At 39.2% G+C, this 24,415-nt stretch overlaps 1 protein-coding gene across 4 annotated transcripts; it reads left to right on the forward strand.

Moving 5' to 3' along the window:
• Window positions 1–107: 107 nt before the first annotated feature.
• LOC111230486 (zinc finger protein 239-like) lies at window positions 108–17,423 on the forward strand. 4 transcript variants are annotated; one of them, XR_002665444.1, is made up of 7 exons: window positions 108–182; window positions 2,215–2,341; window positions 3,561–3,645; window positions 7,676–8,037; window positions 8,381–8,479; window positions 8,968–9,059; window positions 9,876–10,015. XR_002665444.1 is itself a non-coding variant. In XM_022757237.1 (4 exons), the coding sequence occupies exons 3-4, from the start codon at window positions 3,628–3,630 to the stop codon at window positions 17,309–17,311; spliced, it is 1,122 nt and encodes a 373-aa protein (XP_022612958.1). In that variant the 5' UTR covers window positions 108–182; window positions 2,215–2,341; window positions 3,561–3,627; the 3' UTR covers window positions 17,312–17,423. The 4 variants fall into 4 exon arrangements, 2 of the variants coding, with proteins under 2 accessions (XP_022612958.1, XP_022612957.1); XR_002665445.1 differs by lacking the exons at window positions 7,676–8,037; window positions 8,381–8,479; window positions 8,968–9,059; window positions 9,876–10,015 and adding an exon at window positions 3,771–4,122; XM_022757237.1 differs by lacking the exons at window positions 7,676–8,037; window positions 8,381–8,479; window positions 8,968–9,059; window positions 9,876–10,015 and adding an exon at window positions 16,208–17,423.
• Window positions 17,424–24,415: the final 6,992 nt, after the last annotated feature.

The following is a 24,415-nucleotide window of genomic DNA, read 5'->3' on the forward strand; positions in this document are numbered from 1 at the left end:
GTGGCGGTAATGCACCTGTTACGCTGGTTGCCAACCGCCGTAAGAACGAAGAAGAAGCAGCAGCAGCAGCAGCAGCAACAGCAGCAGCAGCAGCGACGTCATTGTGCCGTCAGTTTGCAAGATGGCGGTATTTGCGTGGCAACATTGATGTGAACAGAAGAATGACTGTTGGAGAGAAAAAGGTATCTGTTCCGTTCTTTTTTCCTCTGTCTACGTATGTGGATATTGTTATCACTTGAAGCTGGAGACAGTTTAACCGTGTAAATGTAGCAGCTTTCTTCCGGCTTATCGCTGTTAGTTGTATTAGCTTGTTAGCTTGGATATGTAATTCTAGGCTGCTGCTGTTTATGTTAGCCCTGTGCTAGATTAGCCTGGTAGTTGTTTGTGGGAACCAAACGGGGGTTTTTCTTCGCGTTTAGCCTTGTATTATCTTTGACAAAGCGAACACATTCGAACAACACAGTTGAACATTGTGTTGTTGTAATCGGTGAATTCATTGGTCACTGCTGATGTAGTGCAGTAAAACGAGGCAGATGCTCCGTTATTGGATAAGTGTTCTGAATAGGTTGGGCCACACATACATGTCTATGTACTGTATGAGTATGAATTGAGACACTCTTCAGATTTTCACAACAGCTCCGAAATCCGACTGACAGTGTAAGCAGCAGTGATATCATTTCTCTACTCGGTTACAAGATGCATTCGGATCATTAGAGCTAGGCTAGTGTATCTTAATGCAGGAAAACCTATGTGTGTGTGTGTGTGTGTGTGTGTGTGTGTGTGTCAGCCAATCAATAACAAGGAGCTGCAGTACAGACATGTCAAACTAGAGTGCTGAGAAGTCGATTTATCCACTCTAAAATATTTTTACATTATTTTACACAAATATTATACATGCATACTACTGGTCAAAACTAAAAGAGCCACTTCTTTTAGCAGTTTAAATCCAGTTAATAAATCGTATCCAGGTAAGAGGTAAACTGCCTGACGGTCACCAAAAACAGATTTTCTGCAGCAGTAAAAGTAAATCAAAGTTGATGTAAGCAATTCCTACAGGTGTTCCAACTTTCGTTAGTTACTTACAAACCGTCTGTCTGTACAAAGGCAGTGTTGGAACAAACTGAACCACAAACACTTAACAACCACTGATGCATTAATCAGTGCTCCAGACTGATCTTTTGCATTAGGTGCAATATATATCTTTGGATTAGATTCTATTTGTGGTGGTAGCTCACCACACTGTATTAAGCCACTGGTTTCCAACCTTTTTGTCGTTTTTTACATCTCACAAACAGCAGCATGTGAGTTGTTAACAGCTCCACTAATCAGTGATTTTCCCTCTAAACCTCTCACATGGTTTAATTTTAATAAGTGTTCAAATCTAATCTATTGAACCTAATGATGTCATGTACAATATTAAATCAGTCAGATGGACTGTTATATTTTAACAGAATTTTGCTCCTAATATGTATGTACTTGTACTTATGTTATGCGCAGAACTTATAATGGAGTATTTTGACATTGTTGTATATGTACTTTACTTTACTATATTAAAGGACATGGATGTGCGGCACTCCTAATGGCAGCGGAGCCTGAAGCTTCACAAATAACAAACCAAGCTCAACACTTATACACAGCAATTTGTTATTTTTCAACTTGAAATGTTCCCGAACCAAACCTCGCCTTGCTCTCTTCATGTTTACCTGCGATGCCAACGGCAGTACGCACGCTGGCAGCTGAGTATTCATTTTTCTCTGTTGAAAATTTAAATTGCACCTGGCTGGTTGCTGCAACATAGTGAAATTTATTGTGTTGCTTCAAGACACACTACAAAACACAACCTCGTTGATACACGCATTAGATAGATCAGATCCACGTGATTGAAAAAATTCTTAACGATCAATTATCGATCTTCAATTAATCATGCCCACCCCCAGTCCTCAGCAAATACACTGAAGTCTAATTAAATACGGTTTTAGTTTAGTTTGAATTCTTTTTTCAGTATATTTTTCAAAAAAAGGCAAAGTTCTAATGGAAGGTTCTACAATGGTTAATCTTCATTAAAGAGAACGCTGAGTTTTTCTCATGAAAAAAATGAACGAAACGTGTGTTGAGGCAGACAGAGGAAACCCTGTGGACGCTCTGTCTTGTCTGTAACTCATCAACACTGTGGTTGCTTCAGATAATGTTGCATTCTCTATTTCCTTTTGGCAGATTCATCTGACAACTCCAGTTTCTCCTCCTCAGTCCAGTTTCTCTTCCTGTTTCTCATATTTTCATCAAACTGTAAAAACACCATCCAGAAGGACGCTCGGGTTTCAGTCAAGATCTGAATAAGTAGGTATGGCGCTACCATGGCAACTTAACCATATTCCTGCTGCACTGTGGCAAATCAAGCAGGATTGTTCCCTCTTTTAGTAAAAGGTTGGAAGTGTATCTGGTCTTCAGGTAGAGAGGAAGATTCTTTTTGATGGTGAACCTGAAGACCAGCATGTCAGAATTGGTCCTGCTCAAATTTAAACTATGACTGAAAATACTTGAATCCAGAGTATGACTTGATGCTTCCTACACTCAAGCTCTGATGACTGATGCCACTGTTTCACCACAACAGTGGATCACAGTCTAGTGCTGCATCTTGTTGTCCAGTAAACTGCAGGAAGCCCAAAAATGCTGGTTGAAAGCTGTTGAATATCTCAAGAGGGGAAGATCCCCAGATTTAGTGTCAGTATTACACATGCTTTTTATGAACATTTGACATTTGATTTAAGCTGCTTTTGCACAGATGAAAAGAACCTGTACTGTCTGCACTACCTAACACAGTTAGTGTGAGTAACTCAGGATGTCCTGCAGTGTTTTACAGTAGCAGGCAACCTCTTCTGAAACACTGACAAAATATGACCACATTTCTCTAATTCTTGCCTCACTGCACTGGTTACCAGTGACATTCAGAATAGGTTTTAAAATTTTAAAGCTTGATTTTAAATCACTGTGTGGCCTGACCCCATCTTATATCATTGACCTTCTCACCCCCTATATCCCTGCTGGCTCTCCTAGATCAGCAGATCAGCTGTTGCTGTTGGCTCCAAGGGCAGGGCAGGAGACAGACGGTGGTAGGGCATTTGTAGTGGGGGCTCCTCAACTGTGGAGTAATCTTCCATTGAGAATTGGACAAGCTACCTCGGTGTCCTCTTTTAAAACTCTCTTTTTATAAAAAGGCTTTTAAGGCTTTTGTGTCTGTTTTATGCTTTTTTTAAGATTTTAATTTGATTGCCTTTTATCTCTAAATCAAGATTGCACCCCAATTTTTTTAATTTCTGTGAAGCACTTTGTAAAAAGTGCCATACAAATGAAGTTTGTTATTGTGCAGCATGGTAGGATTTGTTGCAGGGCTGTTGTATCAGACTGCATTAGCTAGGTGGACCCATAAACTGGCACATGAGTGTGAATTTCCAGTGTTGGGGACAGCCTTTATGATTCAGTACAGTCACTTCCAGCTGCAGTATTATTGTACAGTTAGTGGGGGCTCCTGGTCTGAGCAGTCTGTCTCTGTTTGATTTCAGAGCTGAAATCTGCTGACGAGGAGAGACACATTTCGAGGACGTTAACTTTGACCAATAAGGATTTGAAATGAGTTCTTCAGAAGAGGTGAGGTCTAATAAAAATTAACATTACCCACTAAGTTGTCATGACCATGACTTAAGCCCAGCCATCATACCGACCATCACACACAGAATTGCTTGTTGGGTCTCTGTTTTTTTTTTCTTGTGCAGATTCATGCAGTGTCCTACTTCCTGCCGCTGTTTCACATTAAAAGCCTAATATATAAAGGGAGAATCATGCCCTCTGAGCCCCGGGGGATGTTGTGGTTGTATAAAATGTTCTCTACACTGCCAGTCACTCACTTACACACTAAATGGGTGTGCTCCAGGGACATCCCTGGGAACCTGGGGTTGTCCAAATCTACAATTCATTAACCCTGCAAAGCCTGTCAAGCAGACTTCTTGTGGACTTCTACAACGTTATTTGGGGTGCACACTTGGGATCAACCAACGTTTTTTTCAGGGCAGATTCTGATACTGATTATAAGTAATCATGACCGATAACTGATATCTGGGATATGCCAGCACAAAATTACTGCTGTATAAGGACACCAAACGTGGCGTCCAGGAGTTTCTATTATTCTCTTCACCCCATTTATATCAATGAAAGTAGGCTAAATAATAGAATCACCTCTGTATAATGCAATACACACTACACCTTCCACAGTGATCATACAGTTAAATCAACAACAGTCTAAAACTATTTTAATAAAAACTGAACATTGTAATTGTCATGGAGGATTTACTGCAGGACTGTTGTATTTGACTACATCAGTTTTAGCTATATGTTCCTAATAAACTAACAACTGAGTGTGTATTAGTAATTATCATGTCTATGCACAGACTGAAAAAAGCCTGACTGAACTGATTCACCTGGTGATGTAAAGATGCTCATTAATTTAATAATTTTATCATATTTATTATTATCACCATACAACATGTTTTACCCCTATCCTTTTAAAATGTAACATGTTTACTCAGAGGCATTTTGACTAGAGCCGGACCGATTTATTCTTAGGCCGATTTTATCAGCCAATATTGGCCTATCAAAGATAAATCAGTGGCACGTATAGTCTCCAATATGTGCTGATATGAATACTTTTATTAAGAAGCAATAATGCAGGAAATGCTTGGGTCAAGTTATATAGGCAGCATTTCATGTATATTTGATCCTTTGTTTTCATTCAAGTTAAATATATATATATATATATATATATAGTAGTATATGTATATTCTCCTATGTTTTTTTATAGTTTTTTTTTTTTTTAGTGATAGATCAATTTAATTCCCAGTGAAGTTTACCGTTTCAGTGCGCTGATGTCATTTTGGACAATAAAGTTTATTGTTTATTGTTAAACTGTAAAATATCCTGCTTTCATTACATCCCTTTTTCGCAAGTGTTTATATATCGGCCAATATATGGATAGCAGAATTTTTTTACTCCCTAATAGCGGTATCGGAGTCGGCCCTATAAATCCAATGCTGGTCGGGCTCTAATTTTTACTGACTCACTTTGTACTTTTATCTAAGAACATGTTTACACAGTGATTTTACTTCTACTGCAGAAAAATGTCTTTTCAGTAACAGTAATTGTGCTGCAGTCAGTGTGGTGTCTCATCTCCAGTCTCTGGAGTTTCTGTTTACTGCTAGAGTTATTTCTACTCTGTCTGAACAGTTTATGTTGCTGTTTTCTTCATCACAGTGTCTAACTACCTGCTCTACATTTAAACTTACACTAGTTCTGCTGCAGCAACCAGAACTCTCTGTTCAGATCAGCTCGTTGCTTTAGCTTAGCAGTTGGCGCAAGCCTCTCTCTCTCGCTCCCTCTCTCCCTCTCTCCCTCCCCCTCCCTCCCTCTCTGGTGTTGTTGTAATTTTAGTGTAGAGGATTGTGATGTTTATTACATCTTCAGTGATTTCTGCTGTCTTACTTTAGACACATAGCTACGCTCATTAACCGGAGCTGCTCTAGTCTGTGAGCGGCTGTGTACACAGCAGCCTTCAGTGTGATAGGTTGTTACTCGTGACATATGACCAATCAGATGGTGCTGTGGGCGGGACACTGCTCGAGACCACAGAATGGAGACTACATATTAGAGACAGGCAGCTGCATCAGAGCGCATTTTTTAATTAATTTATTTTATAGGTTAAAAAAAAAAAAACGATTCTGACTTCAGTCTAAAAGAAAGCAAGAATTATAATAATAATGATGGTGTTCAGTGTTCTGCTGGTAACAATTCAGTGTGGTGGCCCACGACGCTAAAATCTTTGCCACCACGCAAAAATAATAATAATTTAAAAAAAAATAGAACAAAAAAACACTCACCTGTCTTCACGTTGTATGTTAATTTGTATGTTCCCCCTTCTCCAGTGGTCGCCAACTGGCAACCCGTGGGCCAAAACTGACCCGCCAGCAATAGTATCTGGCCCGCCACATTATTTTGATAATCAGATTTTTTTTCAAATCTTACAATATGGAACTCATTCTTACATTAAGCTATAACTGATGTCAAAATAGAGAATCCACCCCCACCTTGAGATGCTTATTATACATTTATGTTGAGAGTGAATGACAGACACAAACAGTCACATCAGGGATCACTGCCTGGTTCGACAATACATCTCCGTCATGGCAGCAACAGTTACCCACAGAATTAGTTCTTCTTTAGTGATTTTTGTCAACAACAACAAGACCCAAGAAAATTGTTTTTTTCCTGCGATTCTGTTCCTACTAACAACCCCCCATCATGTTGCCCCCACACCAAACCTCTTGATCCACAGGAAACACTGATGTTGTTGATAATGATGATGATGATGATGATGATAAAACCAGAACTATGGTCTACCCATAAAGGTGATATAGACCAAAAATCATACTGGTGTCCCCGAAGAAGGATTTTATGCTTGTGGTTCAGTAGTGTTTCAATTTTATAAACACTGAACATTGCTACTGAAATCTTTTCTTCAACACACCTTACCTAAAAATATGAGAAATATGATTCACTCCCCTGCCTTGTCTGCATCAGTCCAGCTGACCTGCAGACCAGCAGCCCTGCAGACCAGCAGACCAGCAGCCCTACACCTCACTCCTGTATCAGCCCACATTCATCTCATGTTTTACCTGTAAGACCATTTTAAATCCTTTGTCCATCATCAAAGGAAACTTCAGATTCCCACAAAGTCAGAGAAAGTAAAGTTTCTTGCTATCCAGAGCATCTTGCCTGCCAGGCTGCTGACAGCACCGTCAGCTGAACTATGTCACACTGGGCAGCCGGAGAGGAGACTGTACCATAGAAAATAGAAAATAGATGGTCAACACGTCCGAAATGACACATATTATCCGTGAAAACCAAATGTTAACTTATCAGAAAGCAGTTAAGGATTAGAGTTGAACTGCTATCTAGAAATAACAATAATCCCGAAGTTTTCTTTAAGATCATTAATGCTGTAATCAGCTATTCTTCCACCTCTTTTCCTGGACCTGATGTTGAGCTGTCTGATTGCTCATTTAGTTGATAATGTGGAGAATACCAGGTTCCAAACCCAGCCTGATCCTTTCATTCTTTTTACTCGGTTTCAACCCCTTTTCAGTTTCAGTGTTAGAGAGTATAGTCTCACACAAGAACTCCTCCCCTTGCATCCTGAAAACCATCCCCACTAAGATGCTCAAAGAAGTATTTTCCACTGTTAGCCCTGTTATTTTACACATTTTTAACAATCCACTGGCCTCAGGTTCTTGTCCACAGTTTTTAACATGCCATTATCCACCCTCTGTTGAAGAAACCTAATTTGAACCCCCTTTCTATTGACCAATCTCCAAACTTTCTTTTATCTAAGGTTCTAGAGAAAGTAATTTCATCTCAGTGGATATATTTTATAGACAATGATCGGGTTTGAACAGGTTCCAGTCTGGTTTCAGGGCACTTCACAGCACGTGTTAAAGCTGGAGTAGGTAATCTGTTTCAGAAACACTTTTTGTGATATTTCTTTAAATTCTCTTAATATCCTGATAGCAATGAACAAATGAAATGCTCTGACAATAAACAGAAAAATATCCGTCCTCTGTGTCATTCACAGGGCTGTAAAAACTCCAGCCAATCATTGCCTTCGGTCCTGATGCAATGATTGGCTGGCCGACCTATCTGTCAACCTCACTAGCATGCCTGCGCGTACTGCTGCATAACCGAGCTGCGTCAGACAAGCGGCAGTCGCGGGTGAAGAAGAAGCACAGGAATGGCAGAGAAAGTTCAACCAGTTCCACCTGAGGTTTTGACTTCAGCAGCAGCTTCGCTCGTCAAAGGAAGACGGTTGCAGAAAAAGCTGCAATGAAAATAAAATTGGACAGTGTATGAGGCAAAACAAGAATCAACATTGACAACTGAGGGAACAGAGGACCTAAAAAGATGTGATGCTATGATGGCTGTATTTCTGTTGGACAGGTAATTATCTTGTTTGTTTTGTTTTGGGAACGGGGGGGGGGGGGTTATATACTAACATAGCTAGCCACTTCATAAGCCGTTTCAGCTGTTTCATCATTAAGCAACGTATGTATTAGCCAAAGCTAACGTTAGGCAACACTGAGTGTAAGCAACGTCAGCTATGCTAATAGACAGTGAAGCTAACTTTATGATTACACGTAATGTTGCCTTGTATGTAATCTGTGTAGCCTACATGTTTCGCGATGTCTGCACTGTAGTTGTGAGTAGATGTGGTTTTACAGTATTTATCTTATGTCTTTAATGGCTGCGAATTGGACATCTGTGTTTTGTGTTATTTTTTTAGTTGTGAGAGACTCCTCTACTTCCACACCTTTAAAACGGATTGATGAGACCACCACCCCTTCTCCACCTCCACCATTTCATCAGAGTTTCTCCCCCACCGGTGAGTGCAACTTAATGTGATAGAAACGTAGCATAGCTCTTCAAACTTCTAAAAATCAGGTCGTTGGCAATGCCTTTACAAATGTACAAAGTTTTTAAGATGGTGTTATGAAAGTGTAATTGTTTAGACCACTGTTATTCATATAAATACATCTTTCTTTTGTGTGTAGCTCTTTTGTTTTACATACATGAGGGTGCTCCTCACAATACTGGTTCTAGCAGTTGAGACCATTTCTCATATTAAAAAAATGTTCTTGTATTAATTATTCATGTACCTGTGTCGGTCAGCCACACAAAAATATGGGAAACACTGTCCATAACTGCTTCACTCAATGTACTAACCAACCCTCTCAAATAAGTATTTTATACCCATAAAACCTATGTAGCAATAGTCCCATGTTGTTATACGTCCTATAAAAACATTCAGATCTAATTATCTAAATGTCATTTTTGTAGAGATGATGGCTAATTGTGATATTCTTTCTAAAGGACACTAGCTGGCAAAGCAGAAGAATATTGCCAGAGCGCCCACATGATGCCACATGCAGAGCCTGACCTGTCAGCCAACACGCTAATCAACAGTAAATATATTGTGTATGGCAATGATGCATTGTGTATATATCATATATTGTTAAGAGTATTTCAGTATTTTTATTTATATATATATATACATACACATACTGTATATATTGTGATGTCATGAGAGGTTTGACTCACCGAATGTCTGGCATGGGCATCAAGAAGACCACAACACAAAATGTTTCAAAACGAATCAAGTCTTTTACTGGGGTTTTCCAAAGTTATTAACAAAACAGGGCTTTTTGTCACATCGAAAACAGTAACAAATCAACTTAAATATCTTCTTCAGATTCTCCACAAAAAGTCTCTCTGGCAGTGTAACTTAAATGTCTCTCAAAAAATAGTTCTCAATCCATCATACATTTCCTTGATTCAACACATTACCCACTGGTCTGCAGTCACCGTCCTCCAAACACTTCTGTCCCTATGTGTCTCTCTCTGGGCTTTTAGTAGGCTGTGTCCCAGCAGTGAATCAGACTCAATCATTAACAGCTGTGCGAAGTGGGTAATTTCCGCTCCTGTAGTCTCTCTTCCCTGCCACCAGGTGGGGACAGAGCATTCCTCTATTTGTTATGGGGGTTGACTGCAGCCATCAGAGAGGAATGTATTTACCACCCAGGACACAACCTCTTGTGACATCACAATATATATATATATATGTCCATTAAAATAAATAAGTTACATACCACTTTGGATTATTATTTTTTGTGTAGCATACTAAATGAAACGACTTCATTGTTTATGTTGTTAGTGTAAGGAAAAGGCATGTATCATTTTTTTGTTTTGTTTTCTCCATCTTTTTATTTCATGATAATCAGTGTACAACAATCGGCAATCACCAAATCACCAATGGATGAACCCACAAATACATCAGTACACTGAACATCTCCACGTCCCATTCCTTCCCTCCACCCCAGCAAACAAAACGAAACACAGAAAATAAACAAAAACAAATCAATTAATCAATCAATCAATCAATTTATACAGGTGTGTATGCATTTGTATATACACACCCAAACACTGTATGTGTGTGTGTGTGTGTGTGTGTGTGTGTGTATATATATATATATATATATATATATATACACACTGAGGTATGCCTCAACAAAAAAAAAAAAAGAACAGCAGCAATAACTAAGTTGTAGCTAACAGCAACCTTAATATGTCAATAAGTCATGATGAAATAACATTCACAGAATTTCATTACCAAATATTGTCCAGATTTATTTTTGGTCATTTCTAGAAAAATGTTCTATACCAAAAATTAGTAAGGACCATAGGTCCTGAAAATTAAAATCGCAGTTATATTTCTCCAGGCTTATAATCTCTCTTGAGGCAAAGATTTGGCTACTTAGTACTTAGAAAATCGGGCCTATCACTTAGTAAATAAAAACAAGGGTTTAAATCAAATTTAATTTTCAAGACTGCTGTAGTGAAAGTTGAGTTCCAGAAAGGATATATATGTATGTATAAATGTTCCTTCTTTTGTCCTGCATCTGGGACAGTTTAATGAGTTATCCTTAGAGATCTAATGCATTTTTATAGCAGTGGGGTAAAATTTATGAATAAACTTAAAATTGGCTTCCTTGTTTTTATAACTTGTAAATGAAAAGTGTAATCTTTTACAAAAGTTGTTTTCATTTATAACCATTCATAAATCTTTTTCCCAAGTCTTTAATAGCGGTTGGAAAGATGAATGATCTCCTTTGAATAGGATATCATAAAATTATTGAATTTTTACCTTTGATTGTGGTTGATAATATTAATGTCAGATCTTCTACTTCAGACAATCCAAATCTTAATTTAGTTTCCTTGATTAATGAGAGGAACGAGGTTTCAAATTTGTAGATATTTTTAAAAATCTGTTAGATATACCATATTCAGTTCTCAAATCAGTGAATGATTTTAATATCATGTTTTTATGAAACAGATCTTTGAATTGTTTTATACCCAAACTTGACCATTTGCATTTGATTGATGTTAAGTGAAATATTGTACAGTGAAATGCTCCATGTTTTTTTTATTTTAAGTATTTTATAAATAGAGGTAAAGGATGAAAAAGGCTTGCTTCCTGGCTGGAGTCACATCTCCACATCGACCATTATACTAAATTTCTTAATTGGCCTGACCAAAAGTAATACTCTAAGTTTGAGAGATCAAGACTCCCCATGGACTCTGATTTTGTTATTTATATAGCACCTTTCAAAACCAACTTACAAAGTGCTTTACAACTAAACATACTAACAATAAAAACAATAGTAAAACAATAAGCAAATAATTAAGATCCCACACATTGACAAAAACATGGTAAAAGTTACAGCAAAGCCAGTGGTTAAGAAAAAGCCAAAGGATTAAGGTACCTCTTAAGAAGAGATTTAAAAGGGGCTGCTGAATTTGCCTGCCTGAGATCTCCAGGCAGTGAATTCCACAGCCTTGGGGCCCAAACTGCAAAGGCTCAGTCACCTTTAGTGACAAGTCAAGATTTCAGAACCACTAGTAGTGTCTTGCTGGAAGATCTCAGGCAGCAGTCGGGCTGATAGGGAGTCAGCATCTTGCAGATGAAGGCTGGAGCCTGACCATGTAAGGCTTTAAAAATTAGCAATAAAATCTATCCTCTAAATTCTAAAACTCACAGGTAGCCAGTGAAGGGCTGCAAGACTGGTGTAATGTGGTTGCTTCTCTTGTTACGTGTTAAGAGCCTGGCAGCAGCGTTTTGATTTAATTGTAATCTATGGATGTTGCGATTACTGATGCCAGAATAAAGAACATTACAATAATCAAGTCTGGAAGTGATAAAAGCGTGGATGACCTTTTCTAAGTGAGAAGGTGAAAGGAACAACCTGATTTTCCTTATTTGTCTGAGTTGGGCAAAGCAGGACTGCATTACTTTGGACACCTGAGCATCAAAAGGAAGGTCTGAATCAAAAATTACATCAAAAATCAAACATTACAGAAAAAGACCTGTTGGATAGGTAAGAGACGAACCAGTCCAGGGCCACATCACTGATGCCCAGGCTGTTCTTCAGATGACCAATTAAGGCATTGTGGTCCACAGTATCAAAGGCTGACCTGAGGTCAAGGAGGATTAAAATAGAGGACTGACCAGAATCAGCAGCAAGTAGCAGATCATTTGCAACCTTGACCAGAGCAGTCTCGGTACTACGTTGGGAGCGAAACCTTTTGTCTAAAATCTTGTATAAAAATGGCAACTAGGAAATATGGGTCTAAAATTACTTAAAACAGAGGGATCTAGAGATGGTTTCTTTAAAAAACTGTGCTAAACTGTGCATGTTTACTATAGAAGGGAAAAACCTCAGATGACAGAGCAATTTATAATAGTTAAAATGTCTGGACCCACCGTGTGAAAAACAGTTTTTAAAAACCAAGAAGGGATGCAATCTGAAGGGGCAAGTGGAGGATTTAGGAAGTGCTACAGTGAGCTCTTACTGAAATGGCCAAGAGAAGAAGGGGGTCAGGAGTCAACAAATTCTGCTCTCTAAGTTAAGTGTTGAACTGTTGACGATTTTTTTCAATTTTGTCAGTAAGATAAGAAATAGTTCACAGTTCTCTGGCGAGGATTGACAGGCTGGCTGGGCAGGGGACCAATCACAGATTTTAATGATTTAAAAGGATTCTTAGGTTGTGACTATGATCAGCGATGAGTTGTGAAAATAGGTGTTCCTTGCTTCTTTGATTTTAGACTGGTAAGTGAACATTAGTTTGTCCAGTTTGTCCTTTTTCCATTTCCTCTCAGCCTTTCTGCATTGTCTCTTTAAAAACCTTATTTCGTCATTCAACCCAGGAAGAGAGGGGGTTTTCAATTTTTTATATCCAAGTGGGGCTATTAAATCTAAAATGTTTGAGCAGGAGCTGTTAAAAACACATTTAAACCCCCTTTGTGTCCATTTCAAAGGACAAGACTTGTACATTTTTTCTGTTGTCGTCATACTGTATGTAAGAGGCATGCATTAGATTTGTTAAAGTTTATCTTATACCTTGAGTATCTTCCAAATTGCTCTATTGTGCTGTATAAATGTGATATTGAAATTTCTGTTCATTTTTATTAATCTTCAATCCTTTAACGTTTGTATTATTACAGATACCAGTGGTTCAATCACCATTGCAAAAAGCAAAGGTGACAATGGACACCCCTGTCTTGTTCCTCTGGTTAAGGAAAAGAAATCAGAGGACATACCATTAGTGATGACTGCTGCTTTAGGACTTTTATAAATTGATTTGATCCACGCAATAAAATTAGAACCAACATTATATCTGTGTAAAATGGAGAAAAGAAAATTCCATTCAACCCTGTCAAAGTCCTTCTCCGCATCCAAAGAGAGAAAAAAAGAGAGCCTCCAACAGGTGTTTTGAATAGTTTATAACATTTAGAAGTCTTCTTATATTATCATCAGCATGTCTTTCTTTTTTGAAGCCTGATTGTACTGAATTAACCTCATTCCCCTCTCTCTGCCTCCCGATTTCCTGTCTCTCTACTGTCCTGTCCATTAAAGGCACAAAAAAGCCCAAAAAATAACTTGAAAAAAAAAAAAAATCAAGAGACTTATAGGTCTAAATTAGGAACAATTTAGGGGGTCCTTGCCACATCTGTGTAACACATTAATATGTGCAACATACATTGACTGAGGGAGTATTCTATTATGACAAAAACTTTTAATCATTGATATAAAAATGGGTTGGAGATCATTCCAGAATTCTTGATAAAATCTGTCCGAAAAGCCATCTGGTCCTGGACTTTTATTTGAACGTATAGACTTAACTGTAGCCAGAACTACTTCTGTAAAAGGTGAATTAAGGTATTGTTGATCTGATTCTAATAATTTATTAATTAGTTCTTCTTGTGAATAATTACTGTAGGATTTATAAAGTTTATTATAAAATTCATAAAAAGCCTGATTAATCTCTTTTAGGTGGTAGGTTATATTATTATCTTTGAAACCAATTACTTTAATCATCCTTTCTGCTTGCTGCTCCTTCAGTTGATGGTAGTTTGCTTGGTTTATCACCAAATTCATAATGTTTTTGTTATAACATGGTTCTTTTTATTTGTAATTACTCTTGTAATGTAGAGGTTTAGTTTGGCTCTAGATACAGTAAATTGTCTCCAATTATCGTAGATACTGTTTTATGAAGTGCTTCAGATCTTTCTACTTCTTTCTCAAGTTCTTGTCTATGCTTCCGTTGTTCGTGTATTTGAATGATACATATGAAATAAATAATCCTCTTAACGTGCCTTTTGCTGTTTGCCAGATGGTATTGGGGTCCATGAGGGATCATAATTTTCTTTTGAATAATTTGTAATCCACACTCTAATTTTTGATGCAAATTCTTTATCAGTAAGGAAGTATCAAAGAGACAAAGTTTTCCTTGTTGAAATGAATATTTAAATGAAGTCTGGCATGATCTGAAACAGTGATTATTTAATTCCACAATCTTTTATCATGTAAATATATTTTAAGTGGACAAAGAAATAATCTATTCGAGAGTATGAATTATGAACATTTGAGAAAAAAGTAGAATCTTTGACATCCTGATTTAATTCAAGCCAGACATCAGTCCACATTCTGCACATAACCTGTGGAGGACCTTTGAAGTTTTGGAGCTGTGGCACTTAGTCTGGTTAGATTTAGATTTAAGATAGAATTCATTGTACAGTTAAAGTCGCCACCTATCACTCCAAATCCTTTACAATTTTCATTAAAAAGCAGCACCATGTCCCACATAAATGTTGATTCATCTGTATTGGGAGCATAAACATTTGAAAAAGGTTATTGGGATTCCACAGGTCGAACCTAAGATAAAAAAAAAAAAAAACCTGTCATTAGGGTCTGTAACAGATTTTTCTAATTGAAATGGAGTGTGTTTGTTTATCAAGATGGCTGTTCCTCTGATGAGTTTTATATGAAGAAAAGTAAACCCTGACCCACCCAATCCCTTTTTAATTTTATATGTTCATTATCTGTTGGATAAATTTCTTGCAGAAAGGCAACGTCTTCTTTTATCTTGTTTGAGAAGGGATAATATTTTTCCCTTTCAATGGAACTTCCCAAACTTTAATATTCCATGAATTATTTTTCATATCTGACATGGTGACTGCTGCATGTTGGTAGAATTACTTGTTAATGTGTGCAGTTGACCAAAAGGTAGTGTGTAACTGTTTATTAATTAACAAATATAACAGAAAGAGGGGGAAAAAAAGGAAAAAGAAGAAAAAATGACAACAAGCATATATGATACATGAACTAGCCCATGCTGTGTTGTTGTAAACCACAACAAGTCGCCTACTTTATATTAGGCCAGAGAAAAACAATAAAATAAGAATAAAAAATAAAAAAAACTTTGTTTAAGCAGGGGCAGATGTTATGTCGCTCCCAGACTTCATTGACAAAATTTAATTTTATCTCTCAAAACATGGGAGTTGCTGCTTCCTTGAGGCAGCATTATTTCAGCAACTCTCATTGTTTACATTGTAGCAGCTGGTGCCGGGTAAAAAGTTCTTGCTCAATACCCCAACAATTCCATAGGTTTTTGTTCCTTTCAATCATTTACACCCTTTAACATGGGATAGTAAGGCCCAGGTTCAAAAGTCCCTAAGTTATCCTTTAACCACTGCTTGACAGTGGGCTTTTGATGAATAATGCTGTTACATTTTAGCACAGCTTTGGGTTCAGATGTTTTCAGTCAAGGTAATCAGATCAACCATATGCATGACAAAACAGTAAAAGAAAAAGTCAAGGCTCATACTAAGCATTCTAACTTTGGACATTGAAGTTATAGTCCTGAGTTAAATATAAACTATGTTAAATAAAGGCTTTGGTTTCTCTGCGGTTACTGAAATGAAAATCTGAGATTTTCAGTATGTGGTTCATTATGTGATAGTGTTTAAAGTGAAGTACTGTAATACAGCTAGCTAATGGCTGCAGTGTAAAATGTTTTCGCCATTTAAATTGGCTACTGTAAAATGCTTTTATAATAGTGTTTCATGAGAAAAGTTTACAGTAATATACTGCATTTAAAGATAACAGGATTGTACTGTTGAAATTTCCTCGTAAATTTACAGGAATTTGTTACAGTGTAGCAGCATTTTATTAAGCCCTTCACTCTGACCCTCATCTCTCTCTGTTTTTCTCAGATGAAACCAACAGACACAGACAGGACCAGACCTCATCAGTGTCAGAAGTGTGGGAAGTCTTTCAGTCGGATTTGTAGTCTGAGAAGACATGAACTCACTCACAATGCAGAGAAACTGTACCACTGTGAACAATGTGGTAGCACTTTCAGTGAACTAAATGCATACAATTTACATCTGTATACCCACCCTGAAGAGACACCATACTGCTGCGACCAGTGTGGGAGGGATTTCAGCGACCAGAGCTCATACAGAAAACATCTGCGTGACCACACTGGACCATACCAGTGTGACCAGTGTGAGAAGAGCTTCAGTTACTTCAGTATTTACAAGATACACATGCGTGTCCACACGAAAGAAAAGCCATACTGCTGTGACCAGTGTCCAAAGAGTTTTAGTTTTTTAAGTTCATACAAGCGACACCTGCTCAGTCACAGTGGAGAGAAGCCCTACCAATGTGACTTTTGTGGAAAGAGTTTCACTCAGTCAGGGCATTTCAGTCTACACCTGCGTAACCATACTGGAGAGAAACCATACGAGTGTGACCAATGTGAAAAGACATTCAGTGACTTGAGTAGTTACAAGATACACCTGCGTGTGCACACAGGAGAGAAACCATACTGCTGTGCCCAGTGTGGGAGGAGTTTCTCTCAGTTAGGTAATTACAAGTCACATTTACGTATACACACTGGAGAAAAACCCTTCCGTTGTGAACTGTGTGAGAAAAGTTTCTCTATTTCCAAAACATACAAGCAGCATGTGCGCACCCACACTGGAGAGAAACCGTACCAGTGTAAAGAATGTGGGAAAGGTTTTGGTCGTCTAAGCAACTACATGCGTCACCTTCGTATTCACACCGGAGAGCAACCATTCAGCTGTGACCAGTGTGGGAAATGTTTCAACAGTTCATACAGTTATAGCCGCCACCTGCGTGTCCACACTGGAGAGAAGCCATACTGGTGTTCACAGTGTAAGAGGCTGTTCACGCGTTCACAGTCTTTGAAGAAACACCGCTGTGTAGAAATAGAAGAAGAGATTTCAACTGTGTGTATCAAAGAAGAACAAGTGAGCTGCTCGTCAACAGAAGCAACAAAGGACAATCAATAACAACCAACAAAATAAATTACAGTGGGTGCCACAGATGATACAGCAGACTTTGAATACACACACAGCACACTTAGGATCAGTTAATTGTTGTTGGTTTTTTTCCCATGGGACCTTTTGACACTAAGACAAATACAGAATATATCACCAAACTTATATAAACCATGTTTCTTCTCTGATTAAGATTAAGGATACAAAAAAGTGTGAAGTCACTAAACCCCCCCCCCCCCCCACCACCACCACACACACACACACACACACAGGAAAAAATCAGTGAAAACTCAGACATATCCCAGGTTTCTTTGCCCCGAAAAACTGTTGTTGGAATGCATTTTATTTCACGTATAAATTCATGCTAATACGGGGTGTTAAGTTATTATTGAAGAAACATCTAAATTGTCAACTCTTTCAAAGACTGGGTGAATGACACTGTTCCAAAGTCAGTTGTGTCCCAGTCCTGACTCGTCTTGCTTCTAGATCATGACTTCAGTTTTAAATCCCACATCAGTTATGTGACAAAACATGCTTTCATCATCTTAGAAAATATTGCTAAAGTGCAGCCTTTTCTCACATACCGAGAGACTAGTGCATTCTTTCAGCACCAGCAGGCTACACTACTGTAATGCTCTCTTCTCTGGTCTCCCCAAATAAGCTGTAAATAGGTTTCAGACCATTCAGAATGCAGCAGCACGTCTTCTGACCGACACCAGAAGGAGAGCACACATCTCGCCTGTCCTAGTCTCTACACTGGCTGCCTGTTAGTTTTAAAACAAATTTTATAAAATCCCGTTATTATTCCTCAAATCACTCAATGGATAAGTGCCTGAATACATGTCAGAGGTATTCCCCCGCCTGACAACTCAGGTCCTCGGAGACAGCCCTTTTAGTTGGTCCTAAGTGAGGACAAAGAACCAGTGTTCTGCAGGTAAGCCCCTCGCCTGTGGAACAGCAGGACCTGAGGATGGCAAAGTCACTGCTTAGTTTCAAAAGAAAGACTTCATTTTTTATTTTTGCTTAGCCTTTTAAACCTATTTACTTATTTATTTAGTCTATTTACTTATCTATCTATTTTGTCCTATTTTGATTGATTTTACTGCTTTTTAATATCGTTAAAGGGACAGTTCTGGTTTTTTGACATGGGGTTGTGTGATGTAGTCATATATACTCAATACATACACCCACAGTAGATTCTGTTCAGCGCGCTCCCAGTTAGGAAATTTGACTGGCAGCACCCAGCAGAGTGGCAGAGTGATATGTTGTTGTGGGTGGGGCCACGAGAAAAAAAATGTGTTTTAGACCCATGAAACAATCCAATATCTGTTTAAATGTAGCTCCATATAGAATATTTTCAGCGCTGAACAGAATCTACTGTGGATGATGTACCAGCTATTCATGAGTACCTCACACAATGCCACATCAAATGACCTGAACTATCCCTTTAATCACCTTGTATTGCAGTTTTGCACAAAAGGCGCTATATAAATAAAGCTGATTTTAATTGATTTGATTATCTGCCTGATATTTGCATGAAAAATCCTCCATAGGGCATCAAGACCACAAACACGGCAGAGACGTCACATTCAGTGACTTGAATTAGCTGAGGGGACGCCGAGCAGACAGCTAGCAGACTGTGATGGCCCCCACCTTTCACTCAAAGCTGTTGTGTTGCCTAGAGTGGAGCACTTCAAAATTCTGATTGGTTGCCGCTGCACCAACTGCACATAGCTCATTACCATGAAGTTTCCTGGACTTCAACGTTCTCTGATGGGCATGCCACCAACAGACACTGGCTCACATGGAAAACGAATGAACGACCACCAGTGACCTTCTCACTGCTCTGTCTGAACACACATTTACTTTGCCGCCACCTGGTGGAAGAAGAAAGGGCACAGTGACTGATTATTCTCATGTCATTCACATTGATAAGCAGTAGACTAATACCACAATTATTTTTGTAAAATGTCATGTTATGAGAGGTTCTTTGTCGCATGCCCCTCATGTTTGTCATGTCTTGTCATGCTGCCACCCCAATTTATTGTTGAGAAATGTGTTTGAGTTGCTCACACAATTGGAAACGATACATTTGAAAAACTTCAGTGTGTCACACACTTTGTGGCCCTTTCTACTATTTCCAGTAGGAAATAGTTCCTCACAACAATAATTCAAATGATGCGCTGACAACAAGTGGCAGCAAGTCCGCATAGCTCGTAGTTTTTTGAACTATTTGTATATATTAGTATATTTTTTGTTGATTAATGTTTTTTATATTACATCATTTCATCTGACGAACAACTCCTGGCTTTAAAGTTTACCAGATATGGAGTTAAACAGATGCAGAGCCGGGGCTAAGCTAAAGGCTAGTAGATGGAGATATAACCCTTTTCTACCATTGATCCACATTGGAAATGTCAATTCCCTGGCTAACAAGTGTGATGAACTGGAGGCACTTGTGAAGAACCAGCAAGCATATTGTGAGTGTAGTCTCATGTGTTTCACAGAGACCTGGTTAAACAACAACACTCCCGACCGTTGTGTGGATTTACCCGGCTTCACTGCAGTATGAGCGGACAGAGAAGGCAGTGGAAAGAAAGAAGGTGGAGGACTGGTTCTGCTTATGAACAATAGATGGTGCAACCCCTGTCTTAACACAGGGAGGGAGAAGATCTGCTTTTGGGATATTGAACTTTTGGCAGTTGGTCTTAGACTGTACTATGTATGGAGCGTATTCTCACACATCTTCACCATTGTTGTTCAAGCACGAGCAGAGCCTGCACTTGCTTGTGACATCATTCACGAGACTGTTGCTAGAGTACAGACCCAGCACCCTGATGCATTCATTGCAATATCGGGAGATTTTAACCATGTCACTCTCACCTCTCACCTGACTGACTTCACTCAGTATGTTGTCTGGCCCACAAGGGAAAATAAGCCACTTGATCTGTTGAATGCAAATGTCAAGGAGGCCTACACTGCTTCAGCTCAACCACCACTTGGCATATCAGATCATAATAAGTTTTTTCTTCAGCCTTCTGCAAGCCCTGTGCACTGAGATAGGTTGCAACCACCCACTCATTCAGGAACTGGACCCCGGAGGCCAGGGAGTCTCTAAAAGACTGTTTTGAGTGCACAGATTGGAATGTCCTGTTGGAGTCACAGGAAAATGATAAAAGCAAGGAGCCTGACCTTGATAGAATGGTTTAATGTACCACAGACAACATTAACTTCTGTATGGACACTTTAATACCAGCAAGGACTGTACACTGCTTTCCAAACAACAAACCCTGGATCACCAGTAACATCAAGACACTCCTCAACCAGAAAAATGGTTAGGTCTTCAGGGATGGAGACAGTGAGAAGCTTATGTGTGTGCAACATGAGCTGAAGAGGAGATTAAAGCAGGCGAAGGAGGACTACAAAATGAAAGTAGAGAGGAAGCTGCAGCACAACAACACCAGAGAGGTGTGGAAGGGGATGAGGACCATCACTGGCTATAAAAAGAAAGAAGAGCCAGGCAACATCAGGTGATATGGACAAGGCCAATGAGTTCAACCTGTTCTATAACAGGTTTGACACAGCCTCACCTGTTCTCTCTCCCACTGCTTTGGCTGCAGCTTCTCCTACAGCATCTCCTACACAACCTGAAACTGCAGCTGCAACTCCCTCCACACTGGGGTCAAGTCTCCTGTCCTTTACAGCGGAGGAGGTGAGGGCGGAGCTCAAGAGGCTACGTCCTGGAAAGGCAACAGGCCCGAATGGTGTGTGTTCGAGGCTGTTAAAGGACTGTGCAGCCCAGCTGGCTGAGCCTCTCCAGTGGATCTTCAACTTAAGTCTACAAACAGGGAGGGACCCAGTCCTGTTGAAAACATCATGTCTTGTTCCAGTATCTAAAGTAGGATAACCGGCTGAGATAAATGACTACAGACCAGTGGCCCTCACATCACACATCATGAAGACCCTGGAGTGGTTGCCTCTCCACCTTCCGAAGCCACAGGTTGAACATGCACTTGATCCCCTACAGTTCGCCTACAAAGAACATATTGGAGTGGATGATGCTATCCTTTATATGCTCCACTGGGCCCATTCTTACTTGGATGAGCCAGGTTGTTCTTTGATTTTTCAAGTGCATTTAACACCATCCAACCCCACATTCTCAAAGACAAGCTGGAGGGGACTGTGGTGGATCCCTGTAAACTGGACTGGTCCCTGAACACGGATGCCATCTACCTGAAGGGGCAGAGCCGGCTCTTTTTTTCCTTTGATGTCTGCAGTGAAATGCTGCACATGTTTTATCAGTCAGTGGTGGCCAGTGTACTTTTCTATGCTGCAGTCTGCTGGGGCAGCAGCATGTCCGACATGAACACAAGGAGACTGGACAAGCTGGTCAAAAAGGCTGGGTCTGTGCAGGAGTGTGAACTCACTCAGGACTGTTGAGGAGAGACACATGCAATGTAAGATGGATGCCATCTTAGACAATACCAACCATCCTCTCCACAACATTCTGGCAGGACAGAGAAGCAGCTACATAAGCAAACGGTCTCATCTCACTGCGCTGCAGAACAGAGACATTCAGGAGATCCTACGTTCCCAGTGCCATCAGGCTATACAACACCTCAGCTAAAGGAAGTGGACCAATCAAATTATTATTGTTTATTTATTATTAACTGTTTTTATTATTGTTATTAGCAACAATGAGCTAATGGACACATGAATTCCCCTAGGGGATAGATAAAGTAGCTATCTATCTATCTATCTATGGATTATCCTGCGGTGTTTATCATGTGTGATTTGTTCATTCTGTATGTTCTGGGATTGTGCTCTGTATGCAAGTAGTTGTATGATAAATATTGTTATTAATAAATGCAAGTTCAACTCACAGCTGGAAACATTTGAAACCTTTGTTTTCAGATTTGAAATGTCCAGAGTCACAGCTAGACTGTTGTCCTTTTCGCATCATATCATGTTTTTACAAAGTGATCCATTACTTGAATGTCACATATACTCACAACACAGAGTACTGTTAATGTCACCATTGTATATTGTGTATGGTATTATTAGTATTTCAGTAAGGAGAGATCAATCGGATGTGTATGACAGTACTGAAGAAGCAGCAGAAGACAGTTTTGGTGATTAGACTGAAGCAATGAGGACAGGGGACAGAGGTGTAAAAGCTGGAATCTGAAACAACAACCCAGTGGAATCATGGCACAACCACCCTCACGTCACACCGATGGAGAAGGTGGAAGTTATAGAGCCTGGGTGTCCACCTCCTCTTCTGACTGAATCAGATGCTAGCAACCGATCATCAATCAAACCAATCAAAAGCATCAAGAAGGAATGCAGAAAGCAGGTTTAACAAACTAAGAATAAATTATATTCAGACATCAGTTTATAGTTTTCTGTTGTGGTGCAGTTTTTTTTAGGTCTTTACACAATGGGAGGATTTAGTGAAACAACATTTATATACAGACTATAGTATTTAGTTATGATGATGATATTGTTAACTATAAATCCAATCTGCTTGCTCTTCATGATGACTCCTGGATTTAAAGAGAATACATCTATATTTATGGTTTTGGGCTTCAGTCAATCGGACAAGAATTTTCATCAAGCTTAAAACAGCTGCTCTGTTGTTTCTACATTTATGTGGCTCTGCTGAGGTGAAGCTACAATGGTGTGTCACTTTAAATGTTGCTGTGGCAAGGAATTGCAGGATGGCATTTCTCCTTTCCTTTTGTGAAGGTAACTCCAATGTTTCCTCTGCTAAAGGAGATAAGATAGGAAGCAGTGAAGCTCCTTTCCGCAGCTCTGATCATGATGCTGCTCAGATATTTCAGACTGTTTCACTCAGTTTGAACGTTCAGAAGAAAAAGACTTTTCGACCCTGTGTGCTTCTGTGTGGAGTGGGTGGGATCTGGCGATAGTGTTGACCTATGAACCCTTGAACCTGCCAGTGAACAGGGTCTAATGACTGTACCCTCCCCAGGCCTGCAGAGGCAGTCAGCTCCTAGAAGTACTGCAGTTCAAACTACAAATTATTTCTCACCTGTAATGAATGATATGTGAACATATACATGTGTAAACGTGGGTCCAGGTGGGCGGGGCTTGATGACTGCTTTGTTGTGACATCACAAAGTTCTAGAAATCCTGACGGCTGGTTTTAAGGCTCAGTTTCTAAATACAGGCTGTGTGCATTTCTCTGTGGACTGAGCCTTGATACTTTCACAGTATTAATAAAGAACGTAGACCTGCTTTATAATCAAACAACACATTGATATCTTTAGACTGTATGGAGCTTTAAGCAATTTAATATCAGATTGAAACGTAGTAGTTAAAATACCTTTAACTTTATGTTAACATAGAAATTCAACATTAATATTCAGGGGGAAAGTGCAGAGAGGCCATCACACAGCAGAGACCATATGATAAATGAGTATCAATAAATATAATGTGATTGAAATATAAAAACTTATTTAATGATTTGGTCATTATCTAAATTGATCTCATAGATACATATAATGTATAATGTATGGAATGGTGTCCAGCCCCATGTGGAAATTGGGCCACACGTGTCCAGCCCTGTGTGGAAATCCCCAAACCAGGCCTGCAAGGGTAGCGTTGTAGGACCAGGTGTCCGGAAGCCCCTCGTCTACCCTAACTAAGGCTCCTGTGCCAAGGCGTAGTTGGTCCAGGTATCCAAAAGCCCCTCCACTACCCTAAACTTAAGGCCCTCGTCTATCCTCAATCTGGGCCTTGCTACGGCTGCTACTCCAACACCATTGCTCCCAGGCCCTTCAGACCTTTTTTTTTTTTACTTTATTCCCTCCAGGTTCCATTCTGTAACAAACTTACTTACTTCAGTGAAAGCTGGTTCACTTACAAATCTAACTTCAGTTGTGAGTATAGCTATTCCATTGGATTATATAATTTTAATATTCAGTATATTTATAATGCATAGTATATTTTAGTGAAAATTTACTACAACAATAGCTCATCTAGGGGGTGGGTTGGGGTCATCTCCCATTTAAGGGGAGATGTGCCAAGGTATAAGTGTCACATACACAGATTAGTTTGGTCACCTTTTGCATGTTCTTTTTTTTTGTTTTTCTT

The sequence above is a fragment of the Seriola dumerili genome, unplaced genomic scaffold (genome assembly GCF_002260705.1).
Source record: "Seriola dumerili isolate Sdu_G_001 unplaced genomic scaffold, Sdu_1.0 BDQW01000267.1, whole genome shotgun sequence".
In the NCBI taxonomy this organism is placed as follows: Eukaryota; Metazoa; Chordata; class Actinopteri; order Carangiformes; family Carangidae; genus Seriola; species Seriola dumerili.